Source organism: Leptidea sinapis, chromosome Z (genome assembly GCF_905404315.1).
Source record: "Leptidea sinapis chromosome Z, ilLepSina1.1, whole genome shotgun sequence".
NCBI lineage: Eukaryota > Metazoa > Arthropoda > Insecta > Lepidoptera > Pieridae > Leptidea > Leptidea sinapis.
In genome coordinates, this window is record NC_066312.1 from 25754232 (window position 1) to 25770260 (window position 16029).

Sequence of the window (16029 nt, forward strand, 5' to 3'; positions counted from 1 at the left end):
CCTGCAGCCGCTGCGCATGCAGAATGACAACCTATCCTGCATTTTAAACTAAGAGAAAGCCGATCTTCTGGCCACTCTCTTTGCTTTGAACTCGACTCTGTACCACAAACTTAACTAAAGAAAAGTTTCTGGTGAGCTCTATTTCACTTCAACGGATAATCGCGGACTGGTGAAGGTCAACTATTGTCAATCCGACCCATAAGACGAATACAACTCTTTGGTACAGGTCTAATAAGACCTTACTCTCTTAAATAATAGAGAACTTTAATCGCCAGCATTAATATGCATAGATATATATTTGTATCTCATGTGGACGTTGTGAAGTTGGTTACGAAATTGCTACCACTGCTCTGTACCAAGGACGAACAGATCAGTCAATAAACCATGTTCACTCCGTGCACAAGCGTTTGGCGAGGTTCTAGGGGGCCATAAGAGACGAGATACGACGAGAATTTGCAAGAGTGGTTGGTACGGCTTCGGGTTCGGGTTCTCGCGGCTCTTTGGCGACTTGGGTTCTTCCTTGGCTAGGGTGTTGAGGGACCAGTTTGTACTCGGTCTGCCCGATAGTCTCCGAGAAGAAAGAACTAATCAAGCAAGATGCCATCACCCTCGACGTCGAAAAAGCTCTGCAACAATCAGAATACGTATGGCCCTCTGTAGCAGATACTAGCGAGGCAGCCCGTTTTATAAAAGAAAAACTTACATAGGTATTATGGTCGAGGTCAGCGCGGCAGAGATGGCGTTTCGATAGATAGTGGTGGATTTAAAATTATACCATAATTTCCTGTTGAATGCGAGAAGTAGACCTGCTGGTACTCGGCAGGGTGGAAGGAGGCCTACCAAAAGCGAAAGTTCCTCCAAAAACTGGTAAAGACTATTAAAAGCTATTTTTGAGTCAATCTTTGTATAATGTTCATCCACTTTGATACAGAGCCGTGGCAGTAACTTTGTAACCAGCTTCACAACATACACAATATCGGTATCACTAGTTGATCAATGACTGATGGTAATGATTTCGATAAAGCGATAGTCTGGATATTACGATGGCTTCGAACAACTCTAAACTTTCAGCTTAGGTACTTACCGAGCGGAACGTACAGGTTGCGGTTGACGGCTTTAGAATCCAAAGTCCGTGAAGGAGTTCCTTACGCGGAGTGCTATCCTATATTATTGCTTCTGCTTCATACCAATCACATTTTGTCGGATGAATCCAATATGCCAGGGATAGCACGAGTGTTGGTATTTACGCTATGAAAAGATGCTTATATCTTCTATTGAGAAAAGTACTGCGAAAAGTCCTTTTTCGGTTTTTCATACAGCCTTTTGTATCTATTAATTTGTTTTTACAGCTGTCTTCATCTGCGAAGATAGACCGCTGGTTCTCCCTGTTGCCAGCGGGTACAGCCACGCTGTCCCGGCCTGAAAGCGGCTTCATATCGGGCGTAGAAGACTCCGACACAGCACTTGCCGAAGCCAGGAGTCTTTTGTTGCAGCTAAGTGTTAAAAGAAAGCGGCGCCTGTTTCCGCGGTTCACACGCCGGAAGATATTGGCCAATAAGCACACTCTTCTTCAATGAACTTTTGTAATGGTGTTCACATTTTTGTGAATCATCTCTTTATACTTGTCGTATGCTGTGGACATTTTCATCAAATCGTAAACATTTCATTTCTTCATACTTGTTAAAAAGAAAGACAAAAAATATATCAAATCCTTTTAATATAGCAAAACAATCCATACTTGATTATAATTATTTAATTATATTTTTAATTTCAGTTATTAATAATTTTAGAAGCATTTTCGTAAGATAATATTTATTTGAGTACATGATTTATGGTTATATTATAACTTAACATATATAACACCAAGCGATTGGACTGCATCTTAGTGATTTCAACCCCAGAAAGTTTTACGAATTTTCTGTTACAATAAACCTTAATTGTGCGCATCAACCTTGCCAGCCATATAACAATATTGGAGAGATTGGAAGCACTTCATTTCATCCAACGTAATTTGGAGAGATTAAAAGCCCTTGTCAAGACTGGCAGGATAATAAAGTGTGCTACGCCCTTAATAAATGCCTTCCTTTAATGCGATATTAAATATTAATCGAAAATTACGTTCATGAAAATGTCTGCAACATCATTTGGATTTTCATAATCTAATTAAAGTTAGTGCAATTTTCATAACGACATTTGTGTAAGTTACGATAACTGATTAAAAAGTATTATTTTATGATAATGATTAATTATAATACAAAAATTATGACTAGGTATTTTAATGGACGTTTTCAATAACCTATCTATCCTAATAACCCATCGACATAAAACATTGGACTATGTGACATAACTATGGATAGATAGGATCTTGTCATTAACGGCCATTCCCAATATTCAGTATTTCTCCGGTTGTGGCCTACTTGCGATAAAAATCGTAACTATCGTTGACTTTTCTGTCCCAATAAACTTATCGACGGTAACTCATCTTATCCGTACACGCTGTCTGTCAATAGGACGACGTATAGCTTACCAGCGAAAGAAATTTGTATGGAAATTGCAATTCACGCGTCCCAATATAAGGCTTTAATAATGACTTATTGGGTATATTGGGACAGCTTCAGATTATTGACAGTAGAAGGTAGTAATTTATCTCTATCTGTAGACAGTACGTTGGGAACGGCCGTAAATGGTCACTGCAATGTATCCGTAACTAGAGATAAGTAATCGAAAACGGCCGTAAATGATCAACAGCTTGATGAATTAAGTATGTGACAAGACATTAGCGGTCGCGGCTGGCGTCTGTACACATTATCGAGGCTTATTGTCGTTTATTTTAGTATTTAGAACTCACTTTGTCGCTGTATTACAATAATATTTTCCATCGAAGAAATTTTAAATAAGTACATTCATGTAAGATACTATAAGTTATATAAATTAATAGATATTGCTATGAAACTGTACCTACCTGCTATTATATTTAGTTCTCGGCATACAGCGACCAAATATACTTTAGTACTGCATTCTTATGTAATAATGGTCTACTTAATACTAATTAAGTGGTGTCGTTAGAAAGGATTTAGTATCATTTTACTTTGTGTGTATTTGATAACTTACTTTGTCAAGGACTTTACACTTCTAGTTCTAAGTTCAAAATGAAATTAGTTTAAATAACAGTAATACGTGCACTAATTTTTTTTTACGTCCACTTTTTTTTTGGTTGTCAATGTGTGTGATTCACGTAAAGAGGTACGTCCTTGTGACTAGTGATTTCATTTGTTATTTTCATACATTAACGGCCTTCACTGCATGTACTTAACACTTAACGTGATAAATATTCAAAATTACTACATGATACAGTTACGTTTTATTGTAACCAGCAGATTGTTTCTAATAAGGAGTACAACTGCATTCTCACGATATTGACGCATTGTATACTTAGTTTAACCAACCAACAATCTTATGAGTAGTTAGTAGGTATTGTGAATCCACAGTATATTATACTAAAATTATTTAGTTGTAATCTGGTGCATTTACTATAGAAATAACCGGTTACGGGAATCTTTGTATGCAGTCAGAACATTTGTACTGAATTGTAATGAAGATACGGTTGTTTGCGCGATCAGATGTGGTGATGAGCCTCCGACGGATGTGTGTGTAGACACAGTCACAGTGCCATAATATTTTAATGATTAATATATTCACGATTATTTTTCTGTACCCTTTATGTACCGCGGGGCAAATGGCACGATCGTCATAGAACACCACGGTGCCTTAAGGCACAGCGATGAAATCCACATTACCTCATTCGATATCTCGATTTTCGTCATTTCCACTGTCTGTTTTTTATTATTTATTTATTTTGGAATATGTTGAAATATTTTTACTTTACTTGGAAAACTATCGCAAAATATATTTCAGTATTTATCTTGTCCAAATATAGCATAGTTGCATTTTAAAACATACACAAGCAATCTTGCACTTCAAGGTGGATCAAAGTCAAGTGATTTTTCTTAGTTTTTCGGAATGAATGTCTCAAATGATTACTATGAATGCTTGTATATTTTACTTTTTTATTAGAACGAGCATATAAAGATGATCATAAAACCAAACACTAATAAATAAAAACCAATTTTTTTCATTGAAAATACTTACTTACATTTATTCTAAAATATAATGGTTTTTCAACTTTGCGTCGTGTGTGTGAAATAAAATAAGACACAATATGAATAATTTATGCATGGTCTTATAGTTTGTTTCGATAACATTCAGATACATTCATTGATGTTATCCTAACTACAAGTATTCTTTTGCTATACGTAAAATAATAAGCATCGATACTCTTGAGCGCGCGTAAAATTGTCGCGCGAGAATCGTTCGGCTCGTAAAGGGTTAAGGAAATAAAATTGAGTATGAGTAGCCATAGATTATTTGAAATAAAGAGTGCTCCTTATACAAATCAAAGGGAAGTCTCACATTGACAAGAATGTGTTTGTCTAGGAGACTTCTGTAGGTTTAATACTAGATTATTCACATTCATTTGTGACAGTATTCTAAACTGATATCATTTCATATATATAAACCAGTTTTATTAGATAATATAGTTTAAATCGGGGCCTCGACAGTTTTAGCTTTGAATGGCGAATATCATTGATACTTGTCAAAAATTTTACATTTAGTATTAATTACTTTGTAAGCTTTTTAGAGTGACAATTACTCGTAATATTAGTGTTGTAATATTGCGAGTGTTGTGCGAAATGACTGATAATTGTTTTAAGAGTTGCACTTAATGTGTTTGAATGATTAAATAAATTTATGTACTGTCTGTTCAGGACTTTTTATTTCGTACCTATATACTTAGATAAGTTGTAAGTCTAGATAGCCTCACGCTGTTAGACAACCGATTAAAACAGGCCAGGAATTTTAGTTTAGTGCGCGTGAAAAGCTACGCCTTACACTCGCGATTAGTATAACATTTTGTGTTTGGGTGCTCAAAATAGAGATTTGTTCAAAACTCAGTTTTTTTTTCGACGTTTACAGCTGTCCATAGTCTATCTAGACGTATCTAGGTCACACTGAGAGATTTGCGTAACTTAAAAAAACAATATGTTATAAACATAATATTACGTTTATTGTTTTTAAAAATACTCTCTTACCTTTTAAACATTTTTCATGCTATCGAACCATTTTTTAAAACAGGTGGACCACAGATCTGAAGGCATGTTTTCTACGTGCTGATTGAACGCTATCTCTGCCTCTTCGAAAGTGGTAAAAGTGAAACCTCTCATCATATCTTTAATTTTGTGGAAAATAAAGAAATCAGTCGGTCGGCGCTATGTGCAGGATGGGTGACGAGTTGTAAATTTTCGGAAGCTAAAGATGAAGGTGTGAAGAAGCGTTGTCATGATGTAGGAGAACGCGGCATTTTAATCATCTTTCGCATACTTTATTTAACGATCTGGGTAAACAAATGGTAGAATATCACTCGGCATTAACACTCTTTTGATCTTCAAGTGGAATTGTGCAGATGGGACCCGTAGCTGAGAAAAAAATGAGATCATTTAAAAAAATTAATGAAATAAATGAAAAAGATGAAATGAGGCGAGAAACACTTTTGTTCTCCTGTTCTCATTTTCAAACACCCATTCACAAGATTGCTGTTTGTTTTTGGGTTCAAAATAATAATGCACGTTTCGTCTCCTGTGATAATGTGACAATGTGATAAATAGCATTAGAATGTCCGTGGTCGTACTTCATTAGCATCTGTGAGCACCATTCCACGCGAGCGCGCTTCTGCTCCGCTGTCAGTTTATGAGGGATCCAACGACAACAAAGTTTCCGATATTTTAAATTCTTCGTGTAAAATTTTCTGAATTTGGCTCATACTAAACCCCAATATTCCTCTAATTGTCTCATAGGTAATCCGCGGGATTTCTTCAATTAGCCGCTCAACAGTAGCCACAAAATTTACGTTGACGGCAGTTGAAGGCCGCCCTTCACGAAATTCGTGAACTTTGATGTGTGATAAAAAACAATTGACAAATAATTTCCCGCCAATTGTTTTTTTATTACTAAGAAGGTTGTAACGTTTCAAAGAATATAACATTCGAAATTCAAATAGTTCCGAAGTGCAAAACTTTCAGTGTGCCCTTTGTATTAATGATTTTATCTACACCCTTGCTTTAAATCCTCTATTAAAGATTCTTAAACAGTTAGCTTATTGCCAACATTAAAACACCCAATGTTCTAATAACCATTACATCATCCAAACGAGTGTTGTAATGATGTACTGAATTTCATAACAACACTCCTGTTTTTTTTATCCCTTCATGCGCAAAGAGTTTCAACATACAGCCACATTATTATTGCTCGATGCGTGGTATCTGTATGAATTTCAAAAAAAGAACATTTTCGTTTACGCGCCTTCCACACTCCCAGAACGTCGCATTTCCCCGCCATTTTTCTTCGATATTTTTATTGTTTTGTTTACAAAAAATAAGCGATTCATTTTAAACGCTGCAAAAGAACATTATATTCGAGTGAATTTTAATTATTGCACTATACAAAATGTGAATTACTACTAAAATAAATAATTGTTTCATTAATACTTAGTTTATTTGTATATAATCAGTAATGAATGATATTAGGTAAGTAAGCTAACTGTTCCAGAATCTTTTATAGGATTCATATTCTGGGTGTAGATAAAGTCTTGTATGCAACTGTTGATAATTAGGTATTAAAACACTCATGTGATACTATTATCACAAATCCACATTCGTGTTTTAATACCCCTTAGTACACAACAGTTGCATAAATAACTGTAAACCTATATATACTCATTACAATTACAGCATAATATCGGGAATAACTAGATTGATCTATGACATCTGAAAATGTACAAATTTTGATTTTTCTATTATTTAAAGTAATGGAACTACTTGTCTCAATATAACTCTAGACGAACGGTTTAATTTTCTTAAGTATGCTTGTAATAAGTGAAATTAAAATTGCTCGAGACAGACTATAAACAGCTAGTATATAGCATACACCTATTTAGTATATACCGTTGTACATGTTAGAAACGTTTAGCCTTCTATATTATAGAATCTAGGTGTTATGATCTAACAAGAACTTTTAATAGCGAGTTCGCAACGGAAAGTTCGACCAATCACTACAAACAGCGCTCGCTATCGGCGAGGAAACTTGCATGACTCCCGGTTACAGATGTTGTATAATATAAGAAATTGAAAGCGCTTGTTCGCGCAGAATTAATAATATGTCAGTTGATTAACACCCGTTCCCAATATTCAGTCTATCTCTTACTTGAGATATAAATCGTAACTATCGTTGACTTTTCTTTACTATACTTACAAGTCACCTTATCCATACACGCTGTCTGTCAATGGGACGACGTATAGCTTACCAGCGATAGAAGATTGTATGGAAATTACAATTTACGCGTCCCAATATAAGGTGATAAGAATGGCAGGGTATATTGGGACAGCTTCAGATTATTGACAACTAATTACTGACAGTAGAAGGTAGTAATTTATCTCTTTCTGTGGATAGTAAACTATACTGGGGACGGCTGTTAATGGTCGCGCCTGTCCGCAGTAGCAATATGTGGGTACTGACTGAAAACTTCAAAAAATGAACCTGTTCTGTATTAATGAGGAAAGGCTTACACGAGTAAGTTAAAAAAAGAAAAAAATAGTAACTTAATAGTTATAAACACAAGAGTTATTGAGTATAGTAGATGCATCAATCCACACATACCGTAAATACATAAAGAGGCATTATGTGAGCATTTCATAAAATATATAATAACTTTAACTTTAAAGGAAATAATAATAAAAAAAAACACATCAAGCCGACCTCCCGGTAACAAGATCATCCAGCCACCACGAGTAGCACCCGTTCACGTAGATATAATAATTGTGTTGGTATGATCTCTCATATTGTCATCTCATGATTTTTATCCGACTTAATCAATAAAGAAGCTTATAAAAATAAAGTATAAAAAAACATCCCATGATTTGGTAGCATACATACGTTAAATATTTATATTTGCTAACTAAGCTCAGTCAATTGTACTCACTGGTGAGAGCTAATATAAGCTGTATTTTGAACTACTATTCGATTTTTACACCATTAAAACAGACAATTCCGCATTTTGCGTGAACCAGTTTTCTACCGATGATGCTACTTGTAATAGCTTGAAAATGGTTTTGATATCCATTTGAATAAAAGTGACGTGTCGTCAGAAAATAAAACTATATCCGCGAGTTTCTCTTCCATAAATTGAAGATCTTTAATATAGACTAAAAAGAGAAACGGGCCAAGGATCAAGCCCTGTGGCACGCCTATCGTAGAGATAGATGCCTTTTAATTGTATACCGCAAATGTTTACAAACTGTTTACTGACTCTTTTACTAAGAAGTCATTAATTTTAAAGAATTGAATTAGTATTAGTTTTTCAAAGATTTTACTAAACACTGGTAGAATTGCTATAGACCGGTCGGTGGTTGTCGGTATCCTCGTTGGCCCCTGGCTTAAATAGTGCTATAATTCTACTTAGTTTGATCAGGTTGGGAAAGACACCCATATTAATACAAGTAATAAATTTATTAGTGGGGAACCACTTCGATTACTGATGACAAGGTTTTCACTGACATACCCCACCGATCTTCGGTGACTTTGAAATTTTTGACTAGCAATATGGTAGGTGGTGATGTTCAAAATGAAACAGAGCCAGTAGCACCGACATTTAGCTTTAGTAAGTGCTCAGTTTTACTTGCACTGGAGTCAAGGTGTTGGATAATTTTACTCGGTATGTCAGCAAAAAACTTCTCAAAAACACGAGCTACCCACATGGCTCCCAGATGTTGATAGCCTCATGCCTTCCTTACTGGATAATCTGCCAACTACACGTCCTGACATGGGCCGTACGACCATCTGACACCCAAGTCGAAGAATGATACCATGTTTGGTAGGTACAATTTATAGTTTACCATGAGATGGGAATAACATGCGGTTTATTTTTGGATCCTACCATGGGCATGGTTTGTTTTCCTTTTGATGAATCCAATGCCTGTGTATGGCATGCGTTACAGGGCATGAAAAATTTTCATACCAAGCTCTGTAGTACAGAAGACTCGAGTTGCCTCGTTAACTACATAAAACAAACATTTGGCGTATTACCGCTCTTTAACACATTCCCTGTTCTTGTACAGACCTTTAGACACACGCGTGCGAAGAGTAGATAAGTTCGTACCTTCGAGATGGTGTCTGCGTAGGTATGTCTCTAAATAACCCAAAAAACCCGGCATGAGGCAAATGCTTTAGCCCACCTTTGCACCTCATACGTGCACATAGGCCTAGGTCTTTCTAGTTTTTTTAGAATCAGGAAAAGCACTATGCTTTTGTGTGTGAATCCAAAAGACAACATTTTGGAATGAAATGCTACATAAATAAGTTTAGAGCAATATTGGTGATAGCAGTCACTATCCATTACGTTTAATAAACATTTCTCCTCATTAAGTATAAAAATAGATTTAATTGTGTTAAGCTGCGTTATAGACATAATAAATCATTTCGCTTCTGATTATTCGCCTTATCTGTTATAGTGCGTTGTATATTGTACTACAGGGATCGAATTCTTAACCAACAAGGATTCTAAATGTGGGTCCTTTGGAGTTTGGTTCGAACGGTTCCTCGAGCCGTTTGAGATCTTGCCTTATCATAGAGCTCGGGGGAGCAGTAATAAAAATCGAGTTGGGGTTGTAGTTTAATAAATTATTGCTTGACCATGCGGGGAAGCTCTAAGACATAATGTAGAATGGGAATGGGAAGCTGTAAGAAATAATGTAGAACACCATGGCCACATATGACAAACAGTTACCATTTCGTATCTATGGGAAAATTCGTTTTTGAATTTTTTTTTTCCTGAAGTTAGCCATTGCAGTGTTCACTTGTGACTATCGAATATAATATTTTTATGACACATCACAATTCACCCGAATGTGCTTCATCACTGTGTCAGTTCAAGATGATAATGAAACTTTCAACGCGTACTTTTTCCTTAGTCGCTGGTTTTCTTCTTGGTACATTCTTTAAGTGAAAGTTTCTTCTACAGTAATAGTAGATTTTTATACTGTGTTAGTTCGAAGCCGGAACTCGTACTCACATATTATGTGATCACACAGTTCCGGCTTCCGAGTAATATTATTACACTAATTCTCATCCGGTTGAAATCATAATTTTAAGACAAAAAGTTCAATGTTGTACATATTTTTAATGTAGAATATTTTAGACATGAACTTAGAAATACACTAATGTATAGACCTCCTGACAGCCCGACTGTATGACCAATTATATTTGTCATTGTTAGGTAGTGTTTTAGTATACAAAATAGTCAGCTTATGACAAGCGTGACTGACTTTTTACGGCTTGGCAATCAAAATCTGTTACAGTGACAATAGATTCGATTTCTTTTTCTATCTTGATGTATATCCGTAAGATCTTCTCTTTCATACGCTTTGTTTGTCTATACGCTATTATATTTTGAGTCAATTGTACTAGTGATTGTTCTACATTAACTATCATGTGTATAGAGTTTCATACAGGAGCCTCGTACCAAAGAGGTTTTATTTAAATTGTACCCAGTACGTCTAAGCCTCAATTTCATTCTTAAACTCCTCTTTTAATAAGCTGATCCGGAGCTTAAGCTCCTCTTATAATGATGGTACTTGTACCATTGCTTAACCTTAAGTATTTTAAAAAATATGATATATGATTGTGAGTGATACTAATAAAGTTATATGTGTCTCACAGAAAAGGTGAAGGAATTATTTAGAGTTGATGGAAAGATGCTGAAAGAAAGCTATACGTAGTAGAAAGAGTTCATGTAGTGAGGCGAGGTGGCACGAGAATTTGTTTTATTTAACGAATGAAACTGATGTTGAAAAAGAGGGGTTTCTTGTTTAATTGTACAAGTTTCATGTCACCCCGACCATCTTCTCAAGACTTGATAGAAGACACGATTTTCTTCCGTCACTAGTCGACGATTTTCCGAGAGAAACCTCTCCATACTATCGTCATCCACATAGCAGTCCATATTGGACGTATCCAGCATCTGCCCTGATCCAATCTATTCCGGCGATCTTGACCAGATCGTCGAACACTAAGTGTTCCGGTACGTGGTCGCCATTCGAAGACATTACTGCCCCAACGGCCACCTGTCCGTCGATATTATATAATACATACGTATTCAGTTTAATCAGTAATTATTTCCTGCATCTAAAACTCTTTTTGTCTAATGGAATCACAAGTATTTTCGATTCCTCTTAAATTAAAAAATTCAGATTTAAAAAAAGAAACATTGAAACATAGCAAAACTTGTTCAATATTCTGTTGTCAATCCAACCCTGCTCCACGATAGTGCGAATCTGTCTCGTACGCTGATTTATGGTATTATGACAGTACCTACTGGGTGACTCGTACCCCAGTTATTCACGTAATCGTACAGGGCACACGGCATATTGCTATTGCGCTCATTGCAAGCGGTTGTAAGAGTTTTGTCAGATCTTCTTCAACATGTTTGAAGGTTCATCAGCAATAAAATGTAAAATTCATAAAAATACTTATTCGTTTAAGAGAGTTGGGAAAGTTGGGTTGGGAACTATTACCATGTCTTCGGATGTTTTAAAGATTATCGGGATAATAGATGATAATGCGCGGGATTCTTTCCAATGTTGTGGTGACGTAGTCAAAGTAAGTGTACTTATTTTATAGAGTAGCACATCAAACGATTTGGCGGGTGATTGACTGGCAGATTCGGTGACTGATCACCGCTGTTAATCCTAATTTTATCTCCAAACATTGTGGTTTCTGGTGTTTGAGATGTCTATATCGTCATATTATATAGTGATATACATGGGGCACATTAAAACTTTCGCACTTCTAGCTAATCGGAACTATTTGAATTTCGAATGTTATATTTTTTGAAACGTTACAACCTTCTTAGTAATAAAAAAACAATTGGCGAGAAATCATTTGTCAATTGTTTTTTATCACACATCCAAATTCTACGTACGCAACGAAAATGGAAAAAGTCGAAAAGATTTTAGAGCGAAAATTTTTTATTTTTTTTTTTAAAGTTCTCTCTCCCCGCAAGACTGTGCCGCTCGTCTTCAAAATGCTTTTAGGAGAGAAGCAAAGTTGCTTGAGCACCGTGAGGCGATTGTTTGCTGAATTTGAGAGAGGTCGGGGTTCTTTACATGCCGAATTTTGGCCTTCAACTGCCGTCAACAAAAATAATATGGTTACTGTTAAGCGGCTAATTGAAAAAAAATCGCGAATTACCTATAGACAATTAGAGTAATATTGGAGAGCGGTATGAGCCAAATGAGGAAAATTTTACACGAAGAATTGAAAATTCGGGAAGTTTGGTGTCGTTAGATCCCTCATGAACTGTCAGCGGAGCAGAAGCGGCCTTGCGTGAAATGGTGCTCACAGATGCTAATGAAGTACGACCACGGACATTCTAATGCCGTTTATGACATTGTCACAGGAGACGAAACGTGCATTATTGTTTTGAAAAAAACAGCAATCTTGTGAATGGGCCAACAGGAAACGTTGGTAAAAAAATGATCGCATTCTTTTCGCAGCTACGGGTTCCATTTGCACAATTCCACTTAAAGACCAAAAGAGTGTTAATGCCGAGTGGTGTTCTACCATTTGTGTTGTTCTCCGACATTATGACAACGCTTTTTCGCACACGGCCAACAAAACAAAGTAATTTTTAGCTTCCGAAAAAGTTCGACCACCTGCCCATAGCCCCGCCCCGACCTAGCACCCTGTGCTTTCTGTATTTTCACCAAAATCAAAGATTTTCCCCAAAATCAAGGCAGTGATAGCTTTCAGTCAGCAGGTATAAAACATGCCTCTGCCATCTGTGGTCTTCCTGTTTTAAAAACTGGTTCGATCGCATGAAAAAATGTATAAAATGTAAAGGAGAGTGTTTTGAAAAGCAATAAACATAATATTTAGTTTATAACATGTTGTTTTTTTAAGTTCCGCAAAACTTTTAATGTGACCTACGTATATCCGCGGAATGAAGTATGTTTCAAAATTTAGTTGTGCGTGGGATAAATGTTTATTGATAAACTGGATGTATGACAATTATAACAATATATTAAGTTAAATAATGTTTATTTTTAGGTAGCGTAGAGTGTTAAATGAGCTAAATTAGAACTAATTACTTACATCACTGTCACTCGAACTTACTGACCCATATCTTATATCTATAAACGAGCAATAATTCTTGTATATAAATCTCGGTAACGGCTCCCACCATTTTAATGAAATTTGGCATACAGGTAGTTTCGAGGGCGAGAAATTGATCTAAGTAGATTTTAATTTAAAAAAAATGTAGTTTTATCCGTGTTTTAATGAGAAATTGCTACAGTAACATTAGTATACAAAGGTAAATTTCGCCACTATATACAAGACTATAATAGCTCAGATGGGACATTGGGTGATTCGGAAAGCAGAAGACTCCTGTTCGAATCCAGATGTCCTATTAGTTTTAACTTTTGTTCAAGTTTTGTACCTTCTTAAAAATCCGAGCAAGGCTTGGACGACCGAGTACCGACCGGTACTTACAAATACATATTATTTTAATTGTCATTTTATAACATGATGAACCGAAACCTATTATAATATTAACAGGAGACAGTTGTCGTCTACGATGCTACTTGCAAATGTGAAAAGGAAAAGAACAACGCGCCACACATTTCAGCTACCGGCACATCGCCAGGGGGGTCTCAGGTGTGCGAGTATAAAGCGGGAGATAGAAATGAAGGCATGAAGAGGAATGCTAAGGGCAAACGAGCCAGAGGCTCGAAACGGTCTCGCAAGAGGCGTAGGAACCGCGCCGGTGTGTCCCTCTCCTCTGCTTCTAATGTTGCTGCCCACGATGTTGAACCTCGCTTACCGAAACGTTTGAATTGTAATAAAACGCAAAATTAAGTAGTTTATCTATGATTTTTTAAATTAAATTGGTATAAACAAGTTATACATATCTTTCATATATTATCAAATAATGTGTTATTTATATTACACCTGTCCAAAACGAGAGCTACGATCTTGTCATTCCTCTGGTGTTGCAAGAGAATGTGAGCGGCGGTGATCACTTAACATCAGGTGAGCTGCTCATTGGTCCTCTTCTTCAATAAAAAAGTTATATAAAGGATAATACACTGCCAGGTAAGTATTAATTAATAGGGAATAAAACGTGGAAATTTCGTTTTATTTGCGATTCGTATTAATACTGGGGCGTCATAGTGTTAATTAAGACCGATCGTCGTGGAAATATTTGGGGGAAGCCTTTGTTCAGCAGAGGACGTCTTCCGGCTGATGATGATGATGATGAAACCGGTCGAACTTTAAAGCACGTAGAAGCATGCTACTTAAGCATGCGACGCAGGGGTGCTATTCCAGCGGTAGAGGTAGATGAGCTGGAGTAGATCGCCACAGGTGTCTTTATACAGTAACATAGACGGATAAATGTGAGTGTGATACAAGTGCTGAAGTCCCTTTTGGGGGTATACAGGCGTGAGTTTGTCTATTTTGTCTCTATTAGCTCAGTTATGATGACAGTGATAAAACAAAACAGGGGATACGATTGTTCACACTAGCTGTGCCATGCTTCAGAACATGTTCTACTTTGAAATTATTACATATTTAACATCAAAAGTATTCTTACAAACAAAAAATATTACGGCATATTAAAATCGGTTGAGGATTATTTTATTTACAAATTGGCTCTGGTCTTGCATCCGCCATTATCGGCACTAGTTTGCGAGAGAATATACTAATTATACGATATACTTAGGTACATACCAATATATCACCTGGGGTGTTGCCTGATTTAGCTGGGGCTGTTGCAAGTGAAAATTCTTATTTGTGTTCGATATCAGTTTAATAATAATCAATAATAACAGTATTCATATCACAAAATTATACATACAAAATACATGTATGATAAATAAATAAAAAGGTTTTTCGAATTTTATTAATGATACATTATTTTTTTTTTATTTCTTTGTGATTAAAAAAAACAGTTCACGCAATTATTTTTACAATTTCAATGTGCAATAACAAATTAATTTCTAGTGAAAACCCGGACCGTTATCCACAGGTTGATTAGTAAGTGTTACTTATACATATTGAACGAAAAAAGTTTAACAATAGTTAAAGTAATATGTACATATAATAAGAAGAAAGTTAAGTAAGTACAATGTTTTTATGCTCGCTATTGTGTAATGTAATTCGTGAATATAATGCATTTATTCTCAGAACAAAAAATCAACTGAATACCGAGGATAAGCTGCCCTTCCTCGCCTATTTATACATTTTATTTCGTGTGTATAATATTATAGGTATAAGAAGAAAAAATATATCTTAAGATTATAATCAGACAGAGGTTGGTTGCGGAGCAATATTGTTGTTATGTTTTAACGAAGAAGGGTTAAAGGAATATTTTCTCGAATTTTCTAGAACTTTGAAGCGTTTTCAGCAATCTGATATCAGGCCGTTCCAAAAAGAAGCTCTCACAGCAGAAATTGGAAATAACACATACACAGTTTCAGCCTCCTGAAACCGAAGGTATCGTTTTAAGGAGGCTGAATCTGATATTAAGGCATTTTCAGGAATGATTAAACCCCTTTGGTGAAGGAACATTCTAGCGGGAGAATTCTTGAATGTACGATCGGCTAGTATATTATATTACATGCACCTATGTGGTTGTGTGTGTGATTGTTACTTACGGCCGTCCCAATATACTATCTCCAGATAGAGATAAATTACTACCTTCTACTGTCAGTAATTACCTGTCAATAATCTGTAGATGTCCCAATATACCCGATAAGTCATTCTTATCGCCTTATATTGGGACGCGTGAATTAAAATTTCCATACAAACTTCTATCGCTGCTATGCTATACGTCGTCCCATTGACAGATATCGTGTACGG

The 16029-nt window shown here is 36.0% G+C and overlaps 2 protein-coding genes across 2 annotated transcripts in view; both read left to right on the forward strand.

Moving 5' to 3' along the window:
- LOC126978460 (carboxyl-terminal PDZ ligand of neuronal nitric oxide synthase protein) overlaps window positions 1-4821 on the forward strand; it is a 158658-nt gene extending 153837 nt beyond the window's left edge. The window contains exon 10 of the mRNA XM_050827274.1: window positions 1350-4821. Coding sequence (XP_050683231.1) covers window positions 1350-1577 — 228 coding nt within the window. The 3' untranslated portion in view covers window positions 1578-4821. The remainder of the gene's footprint in view (window positions 1-1349) is intronic.
- A 6852-nt stretch (window positions 4822-11673) lies between these two features.
- On the forward strand, window positions 11674-14054 carry LOC126978494 (uncharacterized). The gene is made up of 2 exons (XM_050827327.1): window positions 11674-11766; window positions 13726-14054. The coding sequence occupies exons 1-2, from the start codon at window positions 11683-11685 to the stop codon at window positions 14023-14025; spliced, it is 384 nt and encodes a 127-aa protein (XP_050683284.1). The 5' UTR covers window positions 11674-11682; the 3' UTR covers window positions 14026-14054.
- Window positions 14055-16029: the final 1975 nt, after the last annotated feature.